At 45.9% G+C, this 26081-nt stretch overlaps 1 protein-coding gene across 2 annotated transcripts; it reads left to right on the forward strand.

The window, feature by feature from the left end:
• The first annotated feature begins 4 nt into the window (after positions 1–4).
• LOC125115594 (cytochrome P450 26A1) lies at positions 5–3505 on the forward strand. 2 transcript variants are annotated; one of them, XM_047759792.1, is made up of 7 exons: positions 5–256; positions 427–651; positions 906–1196; positions 1287–1445; positions 1932–2066; positions 2538–2690; positions 2971–3505. In XM_047759792.1, the coding sequence occupies exons 1-7, from the start codon at positions 68–70 to the stop codon at positions 3310–3312; spliced, it is 1494 nt and encodes a 497-aa protein (XP_047615748.1). In that variant the 5' UTR covers positions 5–67; the 3' UTR covers positions 3313–3505. The 2 variants fall into 2 exon arrangements, with proteins under 2 accessions (XP_047615748.1, XP_047615749.1); XM_047759793.1 differs by lacking the exon at positions 2538–2690.
• Positions 3506–26081: the final 22576 nt, after the last annotated feature.

Genomic DNA, 26081 nt, shown 5'->3' on the forward strand with positions numbered 1-26081 from the left:
GCGGGCGCGCGACGGAGTTCGGAGCGCTGGAGGCGGCGGCAGGTGGCGCGGGAAGTCGCGGCGCGCTATGGGGCTCCCGGCACTGCTGGCCAGTGTGCTCTGCACCTTCGTGCTGCCGCTGCTGCTCTTCCTGGCCGCGATCAAACTCTGGGACCTGTACTGCGTGAGCAGCCGGGACCGCAGCTGCACCCTCCCTTTGCCCCCTGGAACTATGGGCTTCCCCTTCTTTGGGGAGACATTGCAGATGGTGCTACAGGTAAGGGAGGACGATTCTCCGGAGCCCGACTCAGCACCAGGCTTCCAGTGAAGCAGGGGTAGGCGCCCCCGGGAGGGAGGTGACTGAGGCTAGGATCAGGACTAGCCAGAGACGCGGCGCTCCCCGGCGCCCCCTCACGCCCGCCTCTTTCCTCCGCTTTCCTCTCGCAGCGAAGGAAGTTCCTGCAGATGAAGCGCAGGAAATACGGTTTCATCTACAAGACGCATCTGTTCGGGCGGCCCACGGTGCGGGTGATGGGTGCAGACAACGTGCGGCGCATCTTGCTCGGGGAACACCGGCTCGTGTCGGTCCACTGGCCGGCGTCGGTGCGCACGATCCTGGGCTCTGGCTGCCTCTCCAATCTGCACGACTCCTCGCACAAGCAGCGCAAGAAGGTGAGGGGGGGAGGCGGTGTGACGGCGCCTGGAGAGGAGGGGGACCCTCTTCGCCGGAGGGGTTCAGGTAGATAGGTTCTGGGCAAACCACAGCTGCATGAGCTGTGAGCTAGGACCCTTTCAAAGAGTGTAGTTTTCCCAGCCTGGAAGTGCCTTGAGGTCTGGAGGGGTTGGGGGTCTCTGGAAGGGGCGCCGTGAAGGCGAGAGGGGCGGCTTGGGCCGGCTTTTAACACTCTCTCCTCCTCGGAGCTCAGGTGATTATGCAGGCCTTCAGCCGCGAGGCGCTCCAATGCTACGTGCCGGTGATCGCAGAGGAAGTGGACAGTTGCCTGGAGCAGTGGCTGAGCTGCGGAGAGCGCGGCCTCCTGGTTTACCCCCAGGTGAAACGCCTCATGTTCCGCATCGCCATGCGCATCCTGCTGGGCTGCGAGCCCCGGCTGGCGAGCGGCGGGGAAGCCGAGCAGCAGCTGGTGGAAGCCTTCGAGGAAATGACCCGCAATCTTTTCTCCTTGCCCATCGACGTGCCCTTCAGCGGGCTCTACCGGGTAAGGGCCGTATATAGGGTGCGGAGTTGGGCGCTCTGAGGGCTCGGGGTTCTGGCTTCTGCTCACCGCGGTGCACTCTCTGCCACTCAGGGCCTGAAGGCGCGGAACCTCATCCACGCTCGCATAGAGGAGAACATTCGCGCCAAAATCTGCGGGCTGCGGGCAGCCGGGGCGGGAGGGGGCTGTAAAGATGCGTTGCAGCTGCTGATCGAGCACTCATGGGAGAGGGGAGAGAGGCTGGACATGCAGGTGAGTGGCAGCTTCAGGAGGGGCCCGGCGGAGTTTGATCCTCCGGCTTTCCAAGCGCAGTCCCTGGGGTCCCCAACATGCCTGCCTGGGGCCCAGCGTCCCAGTGTGGGAAGCCGTCCCAGACCCCAGGGCTGGGTCTCAGAGGTTGAGACACCCCGTCCGCAGAGCTGTGGGAGGGGCCGAGTCTCCAAGCCCTTCCAGGTTTTAAAGTGAAAGTTGGAATTTGTAAAATGTAATAAAGAATGTTGGGCGATTTTAATACAGCTAAGGCCTTAATTCAAGAGTTCCTGGGAAACTGGGATTTTTAACTGGCCTTTCTGCTCTAGCTGAACTGAACAGTCTTAGCATTTTGTTTAAATGAATTTTCTGTCAGCAGACGTTCAGCCCTTCTCGTCTTCCCTGCAGAACCCTTGGTTCTATTCTGAGTAATTGCTCTGTAAAATTGCATGCAGATTTATTAAAACGTTCATCTTAATCCCCTCTTAGGCACTAAAGCAGTCTTCAACAGAGCTCCTCTTTGGAGGACATGAAACCACGGCCAGTGCAGCCACATCTCTCATTACTTACCTGGGGCTCTACCCACATGTTCTCCAGAAAGTTCGAGAGGAGCTGAAGAGTAAGGTAGGGGAACTGGGTGGGCCGCCGGTGGGAAAGAGCATTAGCTCTTCGGATAAAAAGGAAGGCATCTTGAGCTGTGATCCCTCTCAGGCAGGGTTCAACCTTGTATTTCTACCTCTTCTCCACTTTTTGCAGAACCCTGGAGATTTTTCAGATAGGGTCCACTTTCTTGGGTTTGCGTGTTCAAGGGCATGAAGGGGAGACTCCTAGGTGGCTGCAGTGGCAGCCAGCATCGGGGGTGGTGGTTGGGGGAGGGGGGGCAACTTAGTGGTTCTAACTGGTGAGCAGCATTCTCTGGGATCTGGGCCCAGGGGTGGAGACAAATGGTCACTAGCTGCTCCCTGTTTCACCCTCACACTCTCCCATCCTGGGGCCCTTTGGGTCTAGCCGCCACTTAAGCCCTGTTTATGTCTGCTGGGCTGATTTTATTGGAGCACAGAATAACCGTTCACCTCTGTATGACTGTTTTGATAGGGTTTACTTTGCAAGGGCAATCAAGACAACAAGTTAGACATGGAAATTTTGGAACAGCTTAAATACATTGGATGTGTTATTAAAGAGACCCTTCGACTGAATCCCCCAGTTCCAGGAGGGTTTCGGGTTGCCCTTAAGACTTTTGAATTAAATGTAAGTTAAACATCCTCCCCTACCCCTACCCTCACCTTTTATGCTGTGGTTTTAAAATCTCCTTTTGCTTTGACTTAAGTTTCTTAGGCTTTTGATGACCTTGTCCTGCCCCACGTGAACAGATGTTTCAGCATCCCGAATGTCTGTCTGTCTCTCTTTCTTGCCACCTTCCCTCCCTTTCTTTCAACGCATAATGCCTCCAAGATATCGGTGATAGGATTTTCTTGGGGAAAGTTGAATGCCAGCTTGTCAGCCCTTGGGATTTCATAATCTTTTGCAGGGATACCAGATTCCCAAGGGCTGGAATGTTATCTACAGTATCTGCGATACTCACGATGTCGCTGACATCTTCACCAACAAGGAGGAATTTAATCCTGACCGCTTTCTCCTGCCTCACCCAGAGGATGCCTCCAGGTTCAGCTTCATCCCATTTGGAGGAGGCCTTAGGAGCTGCGTGGGGAAAGAGTTTGCAAAAATTCTTCTCAAAATATTTACAGTGGAGCTGGCCAGGCATTGTGACTGGCGGCTCCTAAATGGACCTCCTACAATGAAAACTAGTCCCACCGTGTACCCTGTGGATGATCTCCCAGCAAGGTTTACCCGTTTCCAGGGGGAGATCTGATGGGTGGGAATACCCAGACCTCGGACTTAATCGAAGTGTACATAGGACTTTTTACATAGCGTCCTGTTGATTTTATTATATTTAATTTCTAAATGTATATTATAATATTTATGTCTCTTCTACAGTACCACAGCCTTTAAATATGAAAATAATGAATGTGGATAGCTTCCAAATAAAGTAAAATCTGAAGGTGCCTGTCTTGCCTTTAACATTTCTATGGGGGAAAACTCACTGGTTTTATATTTGTATATCTAACCAGATTGCTAGATGTCTGCATCCATGGCCTTATTTGTCATCTGTTCCCATCAAGTTTCTGTGAGGAAAATGCTTTAGCCGTTTTTCCCTCTCAACAGCTACTAGAAAATATATATTAGTTGTGTGTGTTCGTCCAAAGGTAATTTTGTGAATTTTTCTATGAAAATTTAGATCATCTATTTGGAAAGTCTAGTGAAGTTCATTTTAAAAATTGGAGGGGGGGGGTTTGCTTTACCTTAAGGAAAGCTGAATTTGAAAAGCTAACACTTGGAGAATATCATCTCCTGGTATAACACCTTCAGCCATGAACTTAGGATGTTTAATAAACATAATATATCCATGCTGTCGCACAGGGCCAGAACTGTTTTCTGAAGTTAAAGTTTTACATAAGACAAAGCCAGTCACTCAGATCATGGACAGTTATTGACTAAAATGAGACCCCAAATCACTCTGAAGTTGCATATGAAAACAGTATTGGAAAAGGCCACTCTCTGGTTCAGATAAGCAAGTCCAGGTTTTCTTTATTGAAAACAAGGCAGGAGGAATAGAACTAGCAAACTGACAGATAAAGTTTTATCTATGCCAGGCAATAGGGTGTGAGCCTGACATGACTGATAAAATGGCCCAGTCATGACCCTGTGAACCTTGGCTAACCTCCGTGAAAGCGCAGTTTTGTCACATTTGTGACCCTGGCATAGCCATGTTCTGAACTGAAGGCCAGACTCTCAATCCAGAAAGGTTAGCCCGGTGACTTGCTTATGCAAGCACATTTTCAGTTTTGAAATGGCACAATCTGCTCACTGAACCTCTGATGGCTTGTAGGTTTTGGACTTTAAAATTTTCATTACAATTTTAGCATTTGGCAATACTGCAGAAAAAACTGGGTGGTCTCAAGAGGTGTTAGAAAAGGGTTCTGACTACAATGAGAATTACATGCTCTACCTGACTTTAGTTATTTTAGGTAGAACTTGGTACTTAAGCTTGGAATCCTCTGATTTTTTTCAAGAAGTGTTTACATAATAATTTATAATACCTTATAATAAGCTTATAATACCTTTTTTTAAAGTGAAAAATTACAGGCTTTTTTTTCTCCCCCCAACCAAAGCTTTAGTGTACTGTGGTGTGCAAACTGACCCCTCCCCCGATCACATTCGCCCTGGGTCATTCCAGCAAGGAGCACACTACCCTGAGGACGTTATTTCAGATAATTTATATGAGGTCATTTTTTTAAAGGCTTCAATACTCTTCGTTTTGCCAGAGGACAGTCAGCATTTCAAAATCCTGTCTTAGGTGACTCCGTGACCGCGTGTCTCTATGAGCACAGTGTGGAAAGAAATCTGAGTCATTTTAGCAGATAATTCAATTTTTGAAATCCACCTTTATTTTTTTATCCGGAGAGCTTTGAGGAAAAATGCTTCTAGCTTGCATTTCCCAGGGCAATATTTAGCCCAATTATATTCATCGATTACAGCGTAGTGCAGAATTTGTCTCAAAAATACGTTATCTGATAATGCGTTTAGTGCTGAGTAAAGGCAGTTTAGAAGTATATGAGTGTGAGGCACAGTTGATGTTTGCGGGTGGCTGTGTAGACGGTAGGTGGGTCGCATCATCTGGGGCAAGCATGTTTTATGGTACAGGCTCTTCTGAGCAGTGTCTATGCAACTCCCAGTGAAGTGTTTCAGGAGGAGGTCACTGTTCTAGATTTAGACTTGGCCACAGTTATGCAAGGAGGGGAGACCACTGTGAGATACGACTCTTTGGGGTTCCCCTCCCTGGGGCCTGGCACAGTGATGGAAGGGCTTGGGTGGACCTGCCCCGCTGGCCAGGTTGGTACCCTTCATCTCCCCTTCCACATACACCTCTTGCCCTGGTCACTCCCACCCCTCTTCTCTTCAGTCAGAGTGTGGCACCACCAAGGCCAGATCATTGACAGGACCGGCAGGTGAAGGTCTCCAGCTGGGTCCATAAAGTGCCACCATTCAGACGGACTCTATCCTTTACCCAGCTCAGCCCTGGGAGGCCCAGAGAGGAACTCTGATTTGCCTGGGGCCACCCAGGGAATGGCAGAACTAAGAAAAGCTTCCTGCTGTCTTTTTTTCCTTCTTCCTTTTTTTTTTTTCTCAATAGCGAATAACACCTACCTGATTTCTCTCCAACTTTCTGTTGCCAGACATCTAGATGCAGGGTAGACCCAGGAGTCTCCACCTCCCAACTTCCCTTCATGTCCCCTGGCACCACTCCCCCGCTCTGTGACAGTCCAGATCAATTCTCTTGTGGGCAACTGGGGAAATGGAAGCAGTGACACAAAGTGGCTGCTCCCCCAAGACCCCTCATCTCTTGCTAGGTTTCTGGGTGCATTTCACACCTTGCCACTCCCCACAGGTCCACAAGGGGGCGGGCTTCTCCCTTCTATACTAAGCTCAGAGCCGAGCGGTTTTCCCCACCCGTGTCCATGAAATCTGGTGTCCATAGTCTCTGGCCCAGGGCTTGCTTTTGCCCCAGACAGTGAAAAGCTACAGTCACTCAGGGCTTAGCAAATACTCGTCTGCAGGCCTGGTCATGGCTTCCTTGCTCCTCTTGGAAGGGTCACCCCAGGCTGGTTGATCTGGATCATCTTCTAGTTTCTGAAGTAGCCACCACCTCCTGTGTCTCCGAGGTCAGCTAACTCTGGTTTCCAGCTTTGCCCACGTACTTCCCAAGTTGCTTTCATTACCCCTGGAAAATGGCTCTGTTTTCAGGGAGTAGGGAACACTTTTTTCGAAGGACCCAGGCATAACAGGTTCAGATGACCTTCACCCGGTCCAAGGGCCACCCCACAAGAGTAGTGAGTAAGGAACCAGGAATGTTTAGAGGTTGTGGTGGCCCCACCTTCAAATCGTCAAAGGGCTGCTGTAGTAAACGCGGGTTCAGACCTGTTCTGAAGGACAGAGCACACACTTAGGAGGGTAAGCTGGAAGGAAGGAGACCTTAGCACCATATAAGGAAAACATTTTGAAACTACCTGAGAGAGCCCTTTGGTGGTGTCACGGGCTACCTTGTGAGAGAGCAACTCCCTGTCAATGGTGGCATCCAAACTGAAGCCAGACAACCAAGCCACCATAAGGAGTCTGACCGGGAGAGGGAGGTTGGATTACATGACTCCCAAGTTCCCTTCCAACATTCAAGGGCATGATTCTCTGAACATTGATTCTATTAAATCAATTGCTCAGATACTCTTTTACTCTGAAATGCAGTTTAACTCCAATCTAGGGAGATGGGACGACCTGACATCCTCTTCCAGAGGCATTCAGCAGTCCTTGGTGATCTTTCTGCTAGAGCTCCAAGCCAGATGTGGTGGTGGGACCAGGGAGCCTGAGGTGTGTCCTCACAGAGACTCTGAACCTCCCTCCCGCCCTATGACCTGTGCTTCCAGCTCCAGGTCCTGCAACTGCTCCCGCACCCCCTAGGCCTCTCCCAGCAGTGCCAGGCTGACCATCCACTTGACCTGGCTGCTGGTGTAACAGCCTGAGACTTTCCCATTGCTCCCCGGCCTCCACGATGCCATGTGCTGACCTTGGATTCTGCCCAGCTGTCCTCTCTCTCCACCTTCTGAAAAGCTCTTCAAAGGTAGGAGCTGCGTCTCATTGCCAGAAGCTGGTCAATCCAGCCCATCCTCATGTACCTGCCTGCCCTCCCCCAGAACATGCTCACACAGAGGAGGTGTTCTTTGGGAGAGAAACTTTCTTGGGGCCAATCGACGCCATTCACCTCATGTCTCTCCAGCTTCATGGTGCCATGTTTTTCTTTGAAAAGTGAAACTTTCATCCTTGGAAAATCTCAGCGGCCGCAAGCTTACACGGCTGTGGTTTAACAGCATGTCACATTCCTGAAACCGATGCTCCATGGGTATTTGGCCAAACAAGCTTTCCTTCTTTTGAAGTAGAGTCAACTCGAGTTAGAGCCCTGGGACAGGGTGGAAACTTAGCCCTGGATTACGTGGTGGGTTTTCTGGGTGAGAGTTATCATGTTGCAATATTCACAACCGTGCACGGCAGCACAGAAGCGGACCCACAGCTTACGATTTCTCACCAGGGCCACACCCTTCCCTAGTCCACTGAAGGCTCAGAAATTTACTTGCTCATTTCTTTTCTTTCCCCCCCTTTTTTTCTTTTTTTGTCTTTTTAGGGCCACACCCGTGGCATACGGAGGTTCCCAGGCTAGGGGTCGAATCAGAGCCAGCCTACACCACAGTTACAGCAACGCAGGATCTGAGCTGAAACTGCGACCTACACCACAGCTCATGGCAATGCCGGATCCTTAACCCAATGAGGGAGGCCAGGGATGGAATCTGCAACCTCATGGATCCTAGTCAGATTCATTTCCGATGAGCTGTGATGGGAACTCCTACTCAATCATTTCTGACCATAGATACTTCAAGAATTTTATCTGAAGTCACTAACAGCTTCATTTAACTCAAATGCTTTGTGGAAAAGAGGACAAGGCACTTTGCTTACAATAGACATTTGACAAAACGCATTGATTGATTCGTTAAGTACAGCCATTCTGTCCAACACAACAGCGATTTATTTAATGATGGAGGAGGGGATTTGGTGTTTTGAGATAGAAAGTTCATCGAATGTCAATTAGTCACAGGCTTTTAAGCTGGAAGGGAGATTATGGATAGACCACCAGGCCCTTCAATTTATAGCTGAGAAATCTGAGGCTCAAAGAAATTTAAGGTCACCACAGAGAATTGGGACTGGCAGTCTCGTGTCGAATACGTTGTAGGATTAGTCCTCAATTTTTTAAAAACTATATTGTTTATTTATGTGTATGTCGGGAATAAAGGGCAGGTGAGCAGATCATTTTGGACTAAATTGCTTCCAGGTTCTTGTTCGTGCCGCCGAGAGGACCCGGGTAGACTGCCTGTGTTTCTGGTGGGGCTGGGGGGGCGGGGGGGTGGGTCTGCATGTTGATAGAGCTGGACCCTCATTCATTTTGAGTTTCTTCTGCTGCACAGCAGAAAATGGTTTCTGTTATGGGTTAAATTGTCTCCCCACCCCCACCCTCCCAGAAAAAAAATCTTGCCTTTTTAACCCTCAGTGCAGAGAATGCGACCTTATTTGGAAACAAGGTCCTTACAGAGGACTCCAGGTTAAAATGAGGCCTTAGACTGGGCCCTGATCGAGTATGACTGCAGTCCTTATATAAGAAGGGGAAATTGGACACAGGAAGGGGAGACGGACACAGAGGGATGATGGGAAGTCTCGCGTGAAGAACGCCACGCGAAGACGGAGGACTCAAGCGAGGCATCTCCAGTCTCAGGAATGCCAAAGACGCCCGACAAACCTCCAGAAGCTAGGGAGAGTCAAGGAAGAACTTCCCTGCAGGTTTCAGAGGGAGCTCACACCTTAACTTCAGACTTCTAGACAAGAACTGCCCCCAGAACTGTGAGATAATCCATTTTTGTTGTCTAAGACACCCAGGTTGTAGTATCTTTTAAAAATGGCAGCGCTGGAAACTAATAGAGTTTCTAAAGGCGAGAAACCTTATTTCTTGAGTGGTTCTCAACGTTAGCGCGCCTCAGAATCCCCTGGAGGGCTTGTTGAAATACCCATCACTGGGCTTCACCCCAGAGTTTCTGGATGGACCCAAGAATGTGCATTTCGAGCTAATTCCCAGGTGATCCTGACGCTGCTGGTCCTAGGACCGCACTGAAACCATCAACGAAAAGCTTTTTGGGGAGTTCCCGTCGTGGCGCAGTGGTTAACGAATCCGACTAGGAACCATGAGGTTGCGGGTTCGGTCCCTGCCCTTTCTCAGCGGGTTAACGATCCGGCGTTGCCGTGAGCTGTGGACACGGCTCGGATCCCATGTTGCTGTGGCTCTGGCGTAGACCTACAGCTCCGATTGGAACCCTAGCCTGGGAACCTCCACCTGCCGCAGGAGCGGCCCAAGAAATGGCAAAAAGACAAAAAAAAAAAAAAGCTTTCTGATCTCTAAGGATCACAGACTCAGAAGGTCAGCAGGTAATTTAACAAGTGATATGAGCCAGGGAGAGAAACAGCTGGGGGTGGTGGGTGTGCCGATACAGGGCATAAGCATTTGCCTCTAAAGGGACAGGTGCTGCTCAGTCTGGCTTATCCTTGACCTGTAGGAACGAAAGCTCTTCCAGTTTTTCAGGAGGTGCTGGAAATCCTGATTTGCATGGGAATATCCTGATGTTTAGATGTCGGTAACTAAAACAATAAAAAGAAAGAATTGTGCAGGCAAAATAAAACTTGTTTATGGCCTTGCTGGCTGCCAGTTTGAAAACATTGTGGATCTTTGATCCTTGAGAAATTTTCAGAGTTCTTGATCAAGAATGGCTTAGCTGTGTGATTGTGTCTAAGAGTCTCTCATGAGGTTGTGGTTAAGATGTTGGCTGGGGCTGCTTCACCTGAAGGCTGAGCTGACGCTGAAAGATCCACTTCCAAGATGGCTCCCTCGCATGGCTGTTGGCAGGAGGTCTCAGTATCTTGCTATGCGAGTCTCTCCATAGAGCTGCTTGGGCGTCCTCAACACATGGCAGCTGACTTCTTCCACACCAAGGGGTCTAAAAAAGCAGCAAGACAGAAGCCTCAGTATATTTCAAGACCTGGCTTTGGAAGTCACACTCCATTTCCACAATATCCTATTGGTTACACAGCTGAGCCCTATCTAGGGCAGGAGAGGGCCACATAAGGATGTGAATACAAGGACATGAGGAACCGTGGGGGCCACCTTGGAAGCTGGCTGCCATACTCAGTTTTTGAGTGGTTGTGTAGACTCTTTCCCTGCCCTCTCTTAAAGGCATTTTCATCTATTTTCTGGGCAGTCCTTGATTTCTGATCGATTGATTGATTTTTAGGGTTGCACCCGTAGCATATGGAAGTTCCCAGGCTAGGGGTTGAATTGGAGCTACAGCGGCCGGCCTACACGACAGCCCTAGCCATGCCAGATCTGAACCAAGTCTGAGACCTATACTACAGCTCACAGCAAGGCCAGATCCTTAACCCACTGAGTGGGGCCAGGGATTGAACCCACATCCTCATGGATACTAGTCTGGTTCTTTTCTGACAAGCCACAACAGGAACTCCTGACTTCTAATATTTTCAGTGACCTGTCACATATGGGAACTAACAACTACCATCAGAAAAAAAAAATCTGTTAAAGAATTTCTCAGTTGGATGGAGTCTGAGGGGTCATCTGCAGAAAGGTTGTAAATTGGAGACTCGTAGGTAGAGCCTGAGAGTGGGCATTTAAGCTCTTTGGTTTGCCACAGTCTGCAATCAGCTCACTTTATTCATTTATTACCTTTCAGGCCTCTGAGTTAGCTGACCCTGCTCTAATCCAACTGTCCTGTCTCTTGGTACTCAGGACTTTCAGTGCAAAAACTGAACAGTCCTAGGAAAAGCCAGATAGTCACTCTTATGCACCACATTATTTGAAAAAAAAATGAGGAAAAATTCAATTCAGACAGCAGATGTGAATTGATTAGATTCTTACAACTCAAAGTATGGTCCATGGACCAGCAGTATCTGCATCATCTGGTTGCTTGTTAGAGATGCAACATTTTAGACTCCACCCCAGACCTGCTGGATCAATCTGCAGTTTAACAAGAGTCCCAGGTAATTCGCTGTGGTCTAGGACTCTGAATATGAGCAAATTCTGAACTTGAGCTCTCTGAGGATTCAGATTTGCTGTCCTCGGACTTCTAGACAAGAACTGAACCTAACAATGACTCACTTGTGCTGTGGTAATCAGACCTTGACATATACATCTTATTTTTTTTTTCTTCCTGACTTCCCGATTGCCCCAAATTAAAGGCATCTAAAATTTCAGTGTTGGAAAAAATCAAAAGTTCCCAATTCTCACCTGGATTTGAGTAGTGGTTTTCATAAATCACTTTTCATGGCTGAAATTTCCCCCCTCCCCAAACAAAATACCATAAAAAACAGATATGGGGAGATTTCTGGGCATTTAGGTTATTTCCAGTTTCTGCTACCCCAAGCAATGTGTAATCAGTAAGTAACCTTATATTTGTTTTTTTTCTGTAGGATTGAGTCCCGACAGTGAGCTACTGGGTCAATGAGAATATACGTTTAAAATTGTAATGGATATCCAAAAAGGTGTTTGTTTGCAGAGGAGTGTTCAAAAAAAGTAGTAGTGCATTTATATTATGAAAAGTTATAGAGCCATAGTGGAGTATGATAGACATTCATTGGTCTCGAGGTATGGCTCTGATGTAGCATTACAGGGAGAACAAGGTGCAGAGGGACTAGATAATTGGTGGGGAGAACTGAAGGGGATATTTTGCAAAGAGATTAATCACGCTTTCTGAGTATATTTATAGATGCATCCTCTGGTTGTAAAGATTACATGTTGAATGGAGTTCCCATTGTTGGCTCAGCGGAAATCCAACTAGGAACCATGAGGTTGCGAGTTTGATCCCTAGCCTCCCTCAGTGGTTTAAGGATCCGGCGTTGCCGTGAGCTGTGGTGTAGGTTGCAGACATGGCTGGGATTTGGCATTGCTGAGGCTCTGGCATAGGCTGGCATCTGCAGCTCAGATTGGACCCCTAGCCTGGGAATCTCCATATGCCTCAGGTACAGTCCTCAAAAGAGAAAAGACAAAAAAAAAAAAAAAGATTACATGTTGATTTTGTAATTAAGAATTTTAGGAGAGAGAAAAAGTGGAGGTGCTGTGGTTGAAGTGAATAATGCTCTAGATATCAGCCCTCAGTCTGCTCTCCCCACCAGCCTTCCCCACTTCCTGCTTTCAGAAACCATATCCCAGTTTCGAGGATTTGATTGGTGGAGCCCAGGTCACGTGCCCACACTCTGGCTGCCAATTGCAGAGAGAGGGGTTGTCTGACCTCCTTTTATCTAACAGGTCTTTGTGGCCCACCTTAGGTAGGGATAACCCCCAAATAGGAGGTGTGCTTTAATACAGCTTGGCCCCTAATCAGCAACTAAAGTGGAAAACTTGATAGCACCACTAGCCTTTTGCACACCTCTGTGTGGTTGGGGAAGCAGTTCTGAGTTAATCTTATTTTCATAGAATGCAAAGAGAAATAATACCCAAACTTCATAGAACATTTACTATATGCACTATTTCACATTGTCTCATTTCATTCTCATAATATTTCCATGATGCAGGCACTTTTTTTTTTTTTTTTAACCACTCTTGTGGCATGAGGAAGTTCCTGGGCCAGGAATTGAACCTGCACCACAGCTGCCACTGGAGCCACCGCAGTGACAATACGGGATCCTTAATCCACTGCACCACCAGGGAACTCCCAGGTACAATTTTTAATACCCTTTTTACAAATGACGGAGGCACAGAATCGTTATGTAACTTGCCTGGAGTCACACACAACTATTAAGTAGTGGAGTCAGGATTTGAACCCAGGCTGTCTGAGTAAAAAATCCTAACCATTACATTATACTGCCTCCAGGTTTATGGTACTTGGAATGAGCACTGATTTTATCTGAAATAGTAGTGATTCCTGTTGTCACTGAACACTTAGTCCAGGCAATGTCCTAACTTCTATACATGAATGAATTAATTCTCACAACAACCCAAATGAGAAAACTGAAACTCAGAGATGTCAGCAACTCATCCAGGGTCCCTTAGCTCATAAGGGGCACAGTCAGGGGTCCAGCTCAGAGGATCTGTCTCTAGAGCCTGCACACTCAACTTGACACTCCAGAGTCATCTGTACCTTTACTTATCAACACACCAACACACTTTTTTTTTCTCTCTCTCTTAATCTGAAAGCAGTTCTCCTGGGAAATACAGAACTTTGGGCAATGGTCAGGATAATTCAGCTATGGGTTTTATTGCAATTTTCCATTTCATTTTGATACTGAGGATCTGGCCCTAAGCTGATGTCAGCTAAAATAATTTAAATTAAATCTGATCACTGTCATTTGTGAGATTTGTTGGAAAGAAATTTGAAAAGAAAAGGAGGCATGTGTGTGTGTGAGAGAGAGAGTGTGCAGTTCGAAATTTCCATCATTAAAGAGATGATGGGAAAGAATAAGAAAGGGAAAAGAGATCAATAGCATTTTCTTATTAAATTGTTAAATTGTGACACATATAAAGATATGGGTTTTTTGTGGGGAATTATTCAAGAGAGAACTTTATTGCTGGAGGGAATGTGTTTTTCTAAGTGAAAATACAGTTTATCCTCAATTTGAATTGCAAATCCTTCCAAAAGCAGAGTGGGAAGGAAGGATAATGCCTGGTGGGAATGAATTCTTTCTACTTTGTTTTATAAAAACTTCCTTAGACAAGCTTGAAAAAAATCATAATTATTTTTTAAAAATTCAGGTATCCTCCTGATCTGAATATTTTAGAAGAATAAACCAGATCATTTTGTCCAATATCAGCTTAGTTTAAGATGGAAAAAAAAAAAAAAAGACACTCGGGGAGTTCTCTTCGTGGCTCAGCGGTTAATGAATCTGACTAGTATCCATGAGGACGCAGGTTCGGTCCCTGACCTCACTCAGTGGGTTAAGGATCCAGCATTGCCATGAGCTGTGGTGTAGGTCACAGATGCGGCTTGGATCCTGTGTTGCTGTGGCTGTGGCATAGGCTGGCGGCTTCAGCTCTGATTTGGCCCCTAGCCTGGGAACTTTCATACTGCAGGTGTGGCCCTAAAAAGACAAAAAAAGAAAAAAAAAAGACACTCAGTACTTTTGCAGCTGGAAGCAGACAATGGCAGGGTGTCTTTGGCAAACTCTGGTTCTGGAAATCAGGTTTTTCCCTAGAGGATAGACCCCATCATGGAGAACTGGCCTGAAGAAGTGGGGGGTAACGTGCAATGAAGTAATATTTATTTGACATGCCCTGAGCCCAGCCCAGCTGACTATTTACATATCCTCAGCACAGGCCTTTGCGGTGGAGGTCGTTATACCCATTCTGCAGAGAGGGTAATCGGAGCTCAGGGAGGTGAAGTGATGTCTCCCAAGCTCCCCAGCTGGTATTTGGTTGCAAGTTTATTGGAGAAGTTCAGAGGAGGGGAAGGGAGGGCACAAGTGAGTGTGTCAAGGAGGAAACAGAAGCCAGAGACATCTGAGCTCCGTGATGCTCTGGACCAGGAGATGAGGAGGCAAAGGAGCCTGAGCTTGAGCATGATGGTGACTAGACACAGGTGAGGTCCCTGAGAGGGTGGGGGGGCCAGGAGCAGATGCTGGTGTGGGGACGAGGTGAGTCTGTGGGGTGGAGACCCACAGGACACCAAGCAGATGTGTCCCCAGGCAGGTGCCCGGTCTGTTTCTGAGGAGAGCTTGGCTTGTGGATCCAGGTTGGGAAGGAGAGAGTGACGTCAGCAGCCCCATGTGTAGAAAGGGAGGGGGTGGGGAGAAGCCCATGAGCCAGGATCTCTGAAGCCAAGGGAGAAAAAAGAGGCTTTTGTGGTCTTTTTTTTTTTTTTTTTTTTTAAAGGCTCTTCAGGAGGTAACTCCAAAAAGCACAGAACAAGATGTAGGCCTAAGAGAGAGAACTCTAAAGGGAGGCTGAGACATTTTTTAAAAAGACATAAGGATTGGATTTCGAGGATGCACGCTTTCATTATTAAAACAAACTAATAGGACAGATGTGCTTTGTCCTCCCAGTCTCCTATCTTAATGAACATTAAGGTCTTCCTGCATGAATGAAAACACAATGGAATGGAAATGGCACTTTGTGTGCTTTTGGGTCAACTGGGATGAAGGAAGAGGAGGGGGGTGGGGAGCCTCCATGTACAGGTGGGGTGATGGCAGCCTGATTGGAGGAGCGGCTTGGGGCCAGCCAGCCCCCAACACTCCCCGGGCCCTATCTGGCCCTTTCCACACATCCTAGCAGGAAAGCCTGGGGCACAGGTCGGGAGGGGACGGTTTTCCTTGGCCAGTCAGTGCTGGGCTGTTCTTCCTGCATCCCGAGCTGCTCACTTGCCAAGTGGGGCTTCCTTGCCCATGGAGGAAGCAGCAGGAATGCACCAGAGGAGGCTGGGTGGACGCCCAGGGCAACTGGCAGGATTTTGTCAGCTCCTGGATCCTGGTGGTGGGGTGGCCAAGGGCTGAGGCCAGGGCAGGTTTGTGGGCTTGCCGAAGACTCTTCCTACTCACTTGTCCTGGGAAGTGGGTGGTTGCTGTCTGGAAGCCGGCTGTGTGCATTCAGGGGTCTTCAGGAGGTACTGCTGGGCCACTCCCATCATATGAGAGCCCCTCTCCCCAGTTTTGAGGAAGCGGCTGTGTCTTAGTCAACTCAGGCTGCCATAACAAACCAGAGACTGGAAGGTTTAAAAAAAAAATGCATTTTCTTGGAGTTCCCGTTGTGGCCCAGGAGTAACGAGCCTGACTAGTATCCCTGAGGATGCTGGTTAGATGCCTGATCTTGCTCAGGGGGTCAAAGATCTGGCATTAATGTGGCTGTGGTGTAGGCCGACATCTACAGCTCTGATTTGACTCCTAGTCTGGGAGCTTCCATGTGCCATGGGTACAGCCCTAAAAGGACAAAAAAAAAGAAAGAAAGAAAGAAAGAAAGAAAGAACACTTTCCCCCAGTTCTGGAGGCTGAGAAATCCAAGATCAAGGTGCCAGGCAATTCAGTCACTGGTAGGCGCTCCCTTCCTGGATTGTAGATGGCTGCCTTTTTCTTGTGTCCTCAAAGAAAGAGAGAAAATTCTGGTGTCTCTTCCTCTTCTTACGGGGAAGCCAAGCCTATAGGACTAGGGCCACCCTTAGTATCTCATTTAACCTTATCACCTCCTCACAGCTCTTTCTCCAAATATAGTCACTTTGGAGATTAGGACTTCAGCATACGAATTTGGGGGATGGGGGACACACAAATATTCAGTCCATAATAGGTGTAGGAAATTTAACTTTGCCTCCCAGCTTCCAATCAGACTGCTTTTGTCTCTGGGGGCCACAGGCTATAGAGCTGAGAGAAGCACTTCAGTTGTTTTCTAGATGAGCCTGAGAACCAAGGAGAAAGTGCTTGTTTACCAGCTGGGAATCCTGGAAGCCCCAGCCCAGGTGACTATCAGATTATCCTGGCTTTCCCAGGCCCAGCCACAGAAAGAGCTTGTACCCGTTTGGGGCTGGACATTCTTCTCACTTTCTAGAACATTCGGCAAGACAAGGTTGCAGGGAGTTCCTAGGTAGGTCTCACATCCCTTTGCCCATTAGATAAACCGTCTCCCAGTTGACAACCAGATTCTGGGTGAGAGTCTCATTGGTCCAGCTGGGGTCAGGTGTCCCCCTGTGGGCCTGGAGCAGTGTGGCTTCCAGGGCTTCTAGAGAGGAGATGAGAGAATTGTGATTTGCAAAGATGCTGTTGGTGTTATTTCTGAATCACTTGAGAGAGAATTTGATGTTTCTTATTGGTAAGCGCTGTTTGCCTGTGTGTATCATCTAGGAGAGTTCTATCCCTCTTTTTCCCTATCATTTTGAGAAGTAGGATCCTTCCCTTAGTGGGACATCATGAAGTTAATATGCATTTTTCACATCAGTTGGAATAGAACTGGCACATTATGTGACTTTTAAAGATGGATGGCAAAGGCAACTTTTAGTTAGCATTCCTATGGATTTTATTTTTCCTTCTTCTATTTTAACTCAAAAATGGAGCTAAAAATGTTAGTGTAGAATTCCTTTGTTTTGGGGTGCCACCTAGAAGGGATACAGTAGAATCAGGACTTTTTTTCTGTGTGTTTTGTATCCTTGGGTGATTTACCTATGAATGTGAGACCTGTGGATATGGAAAGCCGATGTTACCATGGTCATTTCATATCAAGGACTTGAGCATCCGTGGATTTTGGTGTACTCAGCATCTCCTGGACCAGTGACTATTTTGATTCTCTCCTTTCTCTGTTTTTTTGGTTTTGTCTTTTGTCTTTTTTTTGTTGTTGTTGTTGTTGCTATCTCTTGGGCCAGTCCCGCAGCATATGGAGGTTCCCAGGCTAGGGGTTGAATCGGAGCTGTAGCCACCGGCATACGCCAGAGCCACAGCAACTCGGGATCCAAGCCGCGTCTGCAACCTACACCACAGCTCACGGCAACACCGAATCGGTAACCCACTGAGCAAGGGCAGGGACCGAACCCGCAACCTCATGGTTCCTAGTCGGATTCGTTAACCACTGCGCCACGATGGGAACTCCCCTTTCTCTGTTTTTAAGCAGAGATGTGACTTTTGTGGAATAAAGAACTAATGGTAAATAAGCTCCTACTCCTTCTTATCACTTGTTAGGTACTTTCTGTTTTTTCTTTTTTCTTTTCTTTCTTTCTTTCTTTCTTTTCTTTCTTTCTTTCTTTCTTTTTCTTTCTTTCTTTCTTTCTTTCTTTCTTTCTTTCTTTCTTTCTTTCTTTCTTTCTTTCTTTCTTTCTTTCTTTCTTTCTTTCTTTCTTTCTTTCTTTTTTGCTTTTTAGAGCCACACCCACTGCCTATGGAAGTTTCCAGGCTAGGGGTCGAATCAGAGCTACAGCTGCCAGCCTAAGTCACAGCCACAGCAATGTTGGATCTGAGCAGCATCTGCGACCTACACCACAGCTCAGAGCAACACTGGATCACTGACCCACTGAGGCCAGGGATCGAACCTGCATCCTCATGGATGCTAGTTGGATTCATTTCTGCTGCATCATGATGGGAACTCCACATTTTCAGCTATAAACCACTTGACAGTGGTTACTGGTGCCCTTTGACGTTCTGAGTAAGTTCAGAAACTGCTGGTGCTGGCAGCTTTTTCCTGGGGTCTCCTGGGAGAGTGAGCATCCCCAGTGCTCAGGACCTACCTGCAGCTCCTACTCCTAGCGCCTGATCTCCCAGTCCTGTTCCTCCTGCACAGCCCTTCACAGCACTGGACATCTAGGCAGGAAGTAGCAAGGGCTCTGTGTAACTTTAACCAATAGGGTTTTCCCTTTAATTCTTAGACTTACTGTGGACTCCCCCCCTCCCCAGGGCCTTTGCACATGCTGTCTCCTCTGCCTGGAATACTTCCCACTCTCCCCCCACCAATTGTTTGGTTGGTTGGATCTTTGCTTACATCCCATTTATTAGTTTACTTCTTTTGTCCATGCCCATGGCATGTGGAAGTTCCCAGTGCAGGGACTGAACCTGTACAACTGCAGTGACAATACCAGGTCCTTAACCCAATGCACTCCAAGAGAACTCCTAGATCCCAGTTATTTTATATCAACATTGTATCCTTCACAGCACTTGCTACAACCCCTAACTATTTTATTTCTTGACCATGTTTCCCACAAAGCAGCAGGCTCCTGATTGTCTTGTTTACTGTTCTGTGTTCAAGGCATCTGCTATGCAGTTGGAGCTCCCCCCCCTTTTTTATTACTCAAATGAATTTATCACATCTGTAGTCATATAATGATCATAACAATACAGTTTCACAGGATTTCCATCCCACAGCCCAAGTACATCCCCCCACCCCCCAAACTGTCTCCTCCAGAGACCATAAGTTTTGCAGTGTCTGTGACTCAGAATCTGTTCTGCAAAGAAGTTCAGTCTGTCCTTTTTTCAGATTCCACATGTCAGTGAAAGCACTGGATGTTGGTGTCTCATTGTATGGCTGACTTCACTTAGCATGATAGCTTCTAGGTCCATCCATGTTGCTAAAAATGCTGGTATTTTATTCCTTTTAATGGCTGAGTAATATTCCATTGTGTATATGTACCACATCTTCTGGATCCACTCCTCTGTCGATGGACATTTAGGTTGTTTCCATGTCTTGGCTATTGAAAATAGTGCTGCAGTGAACATTGGAGTACATGTGTCTTCGCAAGTCGTGGTTTTCTCTGGATAGATGCCCAGGAGTGGGATTGTTGGATCAAATGGTAGTTCTATGTTTAGTTTTCTGAGGAATCTCCATACTGCTTTCCACAGTGGTTGCACCAATTTACAATCCCACCAACAGTGTACTAGTGTTCCTTTTTCTCCACACCCTCTCCAGCACTTATTGTTTGTAGACTTTTGGATGATGGCCATTCTGGCTGGTGTAAGGTGGTACCTCAGAGTAGTTTTGATTTGCATCTAATAATGAGTGATGTTGAACATCTGTTCATGTGTCTTTTGGCAATCTGTATGTCTTCTTTGGAGAAGTGTCTGTTTAGATCTTCTGCCCATTTTTGGATGGGTTTTTTTGTTTTTTTGGTATAGAGCTGCAGAAGGTGTTTATAAATTTTGGAGATGAATCCCTTGTCAGTTGATTCACTTGCAAAGATTTTCTCCCATTCTGTGGGTTGTCTTTTCGTTTTTGGGGGGGTTTCCTTTGCTGTGCAGAAACTTTGAAGTTTGATTAGATCCCATTTGTTTATTTTTGTTTTTATTGTCAATACTCTGAGAGGTGGATCTGAGAAGATATTGCTGTCGTTTATGTCAGAGAGTGTTTGGCCTATGTTTTCCTCTAGGAGTTTTATAGTGTCTGGTCTTATACCTAGGTCTTTAATCCATTCGGAGTTTATTTTTGTGTATGGTGTTAGGGAGGTTCTAATTGCATTCTTTTCCATGTGGCTGTCCAGTTTTCCCAGCACCACTTATTGAACAAGCTGTCCTTTCTCATTGTATATTCTTGCCTCCTTTGTCATAGATGAGTTGGCTGTAGGTGCGTGGATTTAATTCTGGGCTTTCTATCCTATCCCACTGATCTATATTTCTGTCTTTGTGCTGGTACCATACGGTTTTGATGATTGTTGTTTGTAGTATAATCTGAAGTCCGGGAGCCTGATTCCTCCAGCTCCATTTTTCTTTTTCAGGATGTCTTGGCTATTCTGGGTCTTTTGTGCTTCCAAACAACCTTTGAAATATTTTGTTCGAGTTCTGTAAAAATGTCCTTGGTAATTTGATAGGTCTTGCATGAATTTGTATATCACCTTAGGTAGTATAGTCATTTTTTTTTTGTCTTTTGTCTTTGTTGTTGTTGTTGTTGTTGTTGCTATCTCTTGGGCTGCTCCCGCGGCAATATGGAGGTTCCCAGGCTAGGGGTTAATCGGAGCTGTAGCCACCGGCCTACGCCAGAGCCACAGCAATGCGGGATCCGAGCCGCATCTGCCGCCTACACCACAGCTCACGGCAACGCCGGATCGTTAACCCACTGAGCAAGGGCAGGGACCGAACCCGCAACCTCATGGTTCCTAGTCGGATTCGTTAACCACTGCGCCACGACGGGAGCTCCAGTATAGTCATTTTGATAATATCAACTCTTCCAATCCACGAGCATTGTGTATCTTTTCATCTATTTGTGTCATATTTGATTTCTTTCATCAGTGCCTTACACTTTTCAGAGTACAGGTCTTTTGTCTCATTAGGTAGGTATTTTATTCTTTTGAATGCAATGGTAAATGGGATTGCTTCCCTAATTTCTCTTTCTGCTCTTTCATTGTTAGTATATAGAAATGCTGTCAATTTCTGTGTATTAATTTTGTATCCTGCCACTTTGCCAAATTCATGGATGAGCTCTACCATTTTTCTGGTAGAGTCTTTAGGATTCTCTAGGTATAGTTATCATGTCATCTGCAAATAGTGATAGTTTTACTTCTTCCTTTCTAATTTGGATTCCTTTTATTTCTTTTACTTCTGATTGCCGTGCCATGGCTAGGACTTACAAAACTATGTTGAAGAGTAGTGGTGAGAGCGGACATCCTTGTCTTGTTCCTGATCTCAGCGGGAATTCTTTCAGCTTTTCACCATTGAGAATGATGTTTGCTGTGGGTTTGTCATATATGGCCTTTATTATGCTGAGGTAGGTTCCCACTATGCCCACTTTCTGAAGGGTTTTTATCAGAAATGGGTATTGGATTTTGTCAAAGGCTTTTTCCACGTCTGTTGAGAGGATCATATGGTTTTTATTCTTCAATTTGTTAATGTGGTGTATCATACTGATGAATTTGTGGATATTGAAGAACCCTTGCATCCCTGGGATAAATCCCACTTGATCATGACGTGCAACCCTTTTAATGCATTGTTGGATGTGGTTTGCTAGTATTTTGTTGAGGATATTTGCATCGATGTTCATCAGTGAAATTGGCCTGTAGTTTTCTTTTATTGTGGAATCTTTGTCTGTTTTGGTATCAGGGTGATGGTGGCCTCATAGAATGAGTTTGGGAGTATCCCCTCCTCTGCAATTTTTTGAAATAGTTTCAGAAGGATAGGTGTTAGCTCTTCTCTAAATGTTTGATAGAATTCGCCTGTGAAGCCATCTGCTCCTGGAATTTGGTTTGTTGGAAGTTTTTAAATCACAGTTTCAATTTCAGTTCTTGTGATGGGTCCATTCATTTTTTCTATTTCATCTTGGTTTAGTCTTGGAAGATTGTACTTTGCTAAGAATTTGTCCATTTCTTCTAGGTTTTCCGTTTTATTGGTGTACAGTTGCATGTAGTAGTCTTGTATAGTTGCATGATGCTTTGTATTTCAATGATGTCCGTTGTTACTTCTCCTTTTTCATTTCTAATTTTATTGCTTTGAGTCCTCTCTCTTTTTTTCTTGAGAAGTCTGGCTAAGGGTTTATCAATTTTGTTGATCTTCTCAAAGAACCAGCTTTTCGTTTCATTGATCTTTTCTATGGTTTTCTTTGTTTCTATTTCATTGATTTCTGCTCTGATCTTTATGATTTCTTTCCTTCTACTCACTTGAGGTCTTGTCTGTTCTTCTCTCTCACGCTACTTTAGATGTAAAGTTAGCTTGTTTATTTGAGCTTTTTCTTGTTTCCTGAGGTGGGCTTGTATTGCTATAAACTTTCCGCTTAGAACAGCTTTCCCTGCATCCCATGGGTTTTGGAGTGTCGTATCTTTGTTGTCATTGGTTCCTAGGTATTTTTTAATTTCCTCTTTGATTTCTTCAGTGATCCATTGGTTGTTTAGTAGCATGTTGTTTAGTCTCCACGTGTTTGTGTTTTTTGCAGTTTTTTTCTTGTTGTTGATTTCTAGTTGTATAGGGTTGTGGTCAGAAAAGATGCTTGATATGATTTCAGTTTGCTTAAAGTTACCGAGGTTGGAGTTGTAGCCCAGGATGTGATCCATCTTAGAGAATGTTCCATGTTCCAGAATGTGTATTCTGTTGCTTTGGGATGGAATGTCCTATAAATATCTATGAAGTCCATCTGGTTTAATGCATCATTCAGGGCCTGTGTTTCCATATTGATTTTCTGTCTGGTTGATCTGTCCATTGCTGTAAGTGGGGTGTTAAAGTCCCCCACTATTTTTGTGTTATTGTCGATTTGTCCTTTCAAGGTTGTTAGCAGTTGCCTTATATATTGTGGTGAACCTATGTTGGGTGCATAGATATTTTAAATTGTTATATCTTCTTCTTGGATTGATCCTTTGATCATTATGTAGTGACCTTCTTTGTCCCCTAAAATATTCTTGATTTTAAAGTCTATTTTGTCCAATATGAGTATTGCTACTCCAGCTTTCTTTTGATCCCTGTTTGCGTGAAATATTTTCTTCCATCCTCTCACTTTCAATTTGTATGTGTCCCTAGAAGTGAAATGGGTCTCTTGAAGACAGCATATATATGGATCTTGTTTTTGTATGCATTCAGCCAGCCTTTGTCTTTTGGTTGTGGCGTTTAGTCCATTCACATTTAAGGTAATTATTGATATGTATGTTCTCACTGCCATTGTATTAATTGCTTTGGATTTGTTTTTGTTGCTCTTTTTTTTCTTTCCTTCTTTTCTTGTTCTCTCCTCTTCTGCTTTGAAGACTATCTTTAGTGTTGTATTTAAGTTGATTTTTCTTTGTTTGTGTGTCAGTTAATTGCTTTGGATTTGTTTTTGTTGCTCTTTTTTCTTTCCTTCTTCTCTTGTTCTCTTCTCTTCTGCTTTGATGATTATCTTCAGTGTTGTATTTGAGTTGGTATTTCTTTGTGTATCAATTGTATTGTGTATCAATAATTGCAGTTATTCTGAAGTTTTGATATAAGAGTCTATATGTATATGAGATTGTTTTAAGTTGTTGTTCTCTTAATTGCAAGTTCATCTCCAGTGTCCTGCATTTGTACCCACTTCTTCTCATGATTTCTGATTTTGGTGATATAATTGTCCATGGATGATTTCGTATCTTTACTGTATATGTACCTTTACTGGTGAGCCTTGTCATTTGCAGTATTTTTGTTTCCTGTTGCTGTCTTTTCTTTTCTGCCTAGAGAAGTTCCTTTAGTATTTGTTGTAAGGCTGGTTTAGTGTTGCTGAATTCTCTTAGCTTTTGCTTATCTGTGAAGGTTTTGATTTCTCCTTCAAATCTGAATGAGAGCCTTGCTGAGTAAAGTAATCTTGGTTGGAGGTTTTTTCCTTTCATCATGTTAAGTATATCATGCCACTCCCTTCTGGCCTTCAGAGTTTCTGCTGAAAAATCTGCCAATAACCTTATTGGGGTTCCCTGGTATGTTACTTGTTTCTTTTCCCTAGCTGCTTTCAGTGTTTTCTCTTTGTCTTTAATTTTGGTGAGTTTGATTAATATGTGTCTCAGTGTATTCCTCCTTGGGTTTATTTTATATGGTACTCATTGTGCTTCCTGGATTTGAGTGAGTGGGTCCTTTCCCATGTTAGGGAAGTTTTCGGCTATTTTCTCTTGGAATATTTTTTCTGTCCCCTTCTCTTTCTCTTCTCCTTCTGGCACCCCTATAATATGGATGTTGGTGCGTTAAACATTGTCCCAGAGTTCTCTGAGACTCTCTTCATTTGTTTTTACTCTTTTTTCTCTTTTCTGTTCCGCACCCGTAATTTCTACTAATCTGTCCTCCACCTCGCTAATTCGTTCTTCTGCCTCTTATATTCTGCTGTTAGCTGCTTCTAGTGAATTTTTTATTTCAGTTATTGTATTTTGCATCTCTTCTTGTTTAAGTTTTATATCTTGTATATCTTTGGTCAGTGTTTCCTATAAGTTATCCATCTTTGCCTCCAGTTTATTTCCAATGTCTTGCATCATCTTCAGCATCAACAGTCTAAAGTCTTTTTCCTGGAGGGTGAGAATCTCCTCATCACTTAGCTGATTTTCTGGGGTTTTTCCTTTCTCCCTCATCTGAGTTATAGTTCTCTGTCTTTTCATTTTGATAGGTTTTTGGTGTGGTGACCTTTTGACAGATAATAGAGTTGTAGCCTCTCATACTTCTGGTGGCTGCCCCCCTTGTGGCTGAGGTCTGTATGGGGGCTTGCTGTAGGCTTCCTGATGGGAGGGGCTGATGCCTGCCCCCTGGTAGGTGGAGCTGATTCTAATCCCTCTGGTGAATGTGGCTTAGTCTCTGTGTGGGATTAGAGGTGGCTGTGTGCCTCAGGGGTCTTTAGGTAGCCTGTTTACTGAGGGGTTGGGCTGTGATCCCACCTGGGTTGTTGTCTGCCCTGGGGCTTCTCAGCACTGACTGATGGGTGGGGCCAGATTTTCCCAAAATGGCCACCTCCAGAGAAAGGCACACTGCTGAATATTCCTGAGAGCTTTGCTTCCAATGTCCTTCCCTCACAACAAGCCACATTCACCCCTGTTTTCCCACGAGGTCCTCCAAGAACTGCAGTCAGGTTTGACCTAGATTCCTATGGAGACTTTGCTTTGCCCTGGGATCCAGTGCACGTGAAAGTCCGTGTGCGCCTTTTAAGAATGGGGTCTCCACCTCCCCCAGTCCCATGGAGCTCCTGCGCACAAGCCCCACTGGCCTTCAATGCCAGATGCTCCAGGGGCTCTTTCTCCCAGGGCCAGATCCCCACACATGAGAGTTTGATGTGGGGCTCAGAACTCTCACTCCTGTAGGTGAGTCTCTGTGAACCGGTTAGTTTCCAGTCTGTGGGGCTTCCCTTCCAGGAGGTATGGGGTTGTTTATACTGTGAAATCACCCCTCCTACCTCTTGATGTGTCCTCCTCTTTTTCTTCTGGGGTAGGAGATCCTTTTTTAAGGTTTCTGGTCCATTTGGGTGAAGAATGCTCAGCCTTTAGTTGTGAATTTTGTTGTTTTTAGGAGAGAAGTTGAGCTCCAGTCCTTCTATTCTGCCATCCTAATCCCATCTCCAGGAGCTTCTTTAGTGTTAGGTGAGTAGAAAACAACCAAGTGTGTGGTGGAGGGAAAACTCCATCTGCCTGAAGGACCAGCTCCTCACATGGGCTTTGCTGCTTTGCTGGGTAACTAACCCCACATGCATCTTCCTTCTACCTGGCTGATCTATTGGGCACAGTCCCAGCACCCTGAGGCCTGGTAACCATGTCCACCTGTCCTCTTCCTGTCTTATTCTTTTCACAGACTCTCAGCTGGCCTTGGACCCAGGCATTCAATTCACTCACTCAAGAAATGTTTACTGAGGGCCAGTATTTCAGATGATGACCTGGTGTTCCTGGCCCGGTGAGGCAGCCTCACTCCTAGGGACTCCCACAGTTTGTTCTCCACACTTTGGTGAGAAGGAGCCCTTAAAAATGCACAGCGCCCCCCTCCTCAAAACCCTGCAAGTTCCCCCCATTCATTCTGAGTAACTCCCAAGGAAGGTGTGACAGTGGCTGGAGAGGTCCTGGGTGCTCTGGAGCCCCTGCCCTCCTTGCCTCACTCTTG

Source organism: Phacochoerus africanus, chromosome 15 (genome assembly GCF_016906955.1).
Source record: "Phacochoerus africanus isolate WHEZ1 chromosome 15, ROS_Pafr_v1, whole genome shotgun sequence".
Lineage (NCBI taxonomy): Eukaryota > Metazoa > Chordata > Mammalia > Artiodactyla > Suidae > Phacochoerus > Phacochoerus africanus.

Bases quoted from the DNA above. Each gene is read 5' to 3' on its own strand.
- LOC125115594 (XM_047759792.1), top strand. From the start codon at position 68: ATGGGGCTCCCGGCACTGCTGGCCAGTGTGCTCTGCACCTTCGTGCTG. The intron at 1,197-1,286 runs GTAAGGGCCGTA...TCTGCCACTCAG, and splicing joins CCTTCAGCGGGCTCTACCGG to GGCCTGAAGGCGCGGAACCT. The intron at 2,067-2,537 runs GTAGGGGAACTG...CTGTTTTGATAG, and splicing joins GAGAGGAGCTGAAGAGTAAG to GGTTTACTTTGCAAGGGCAA.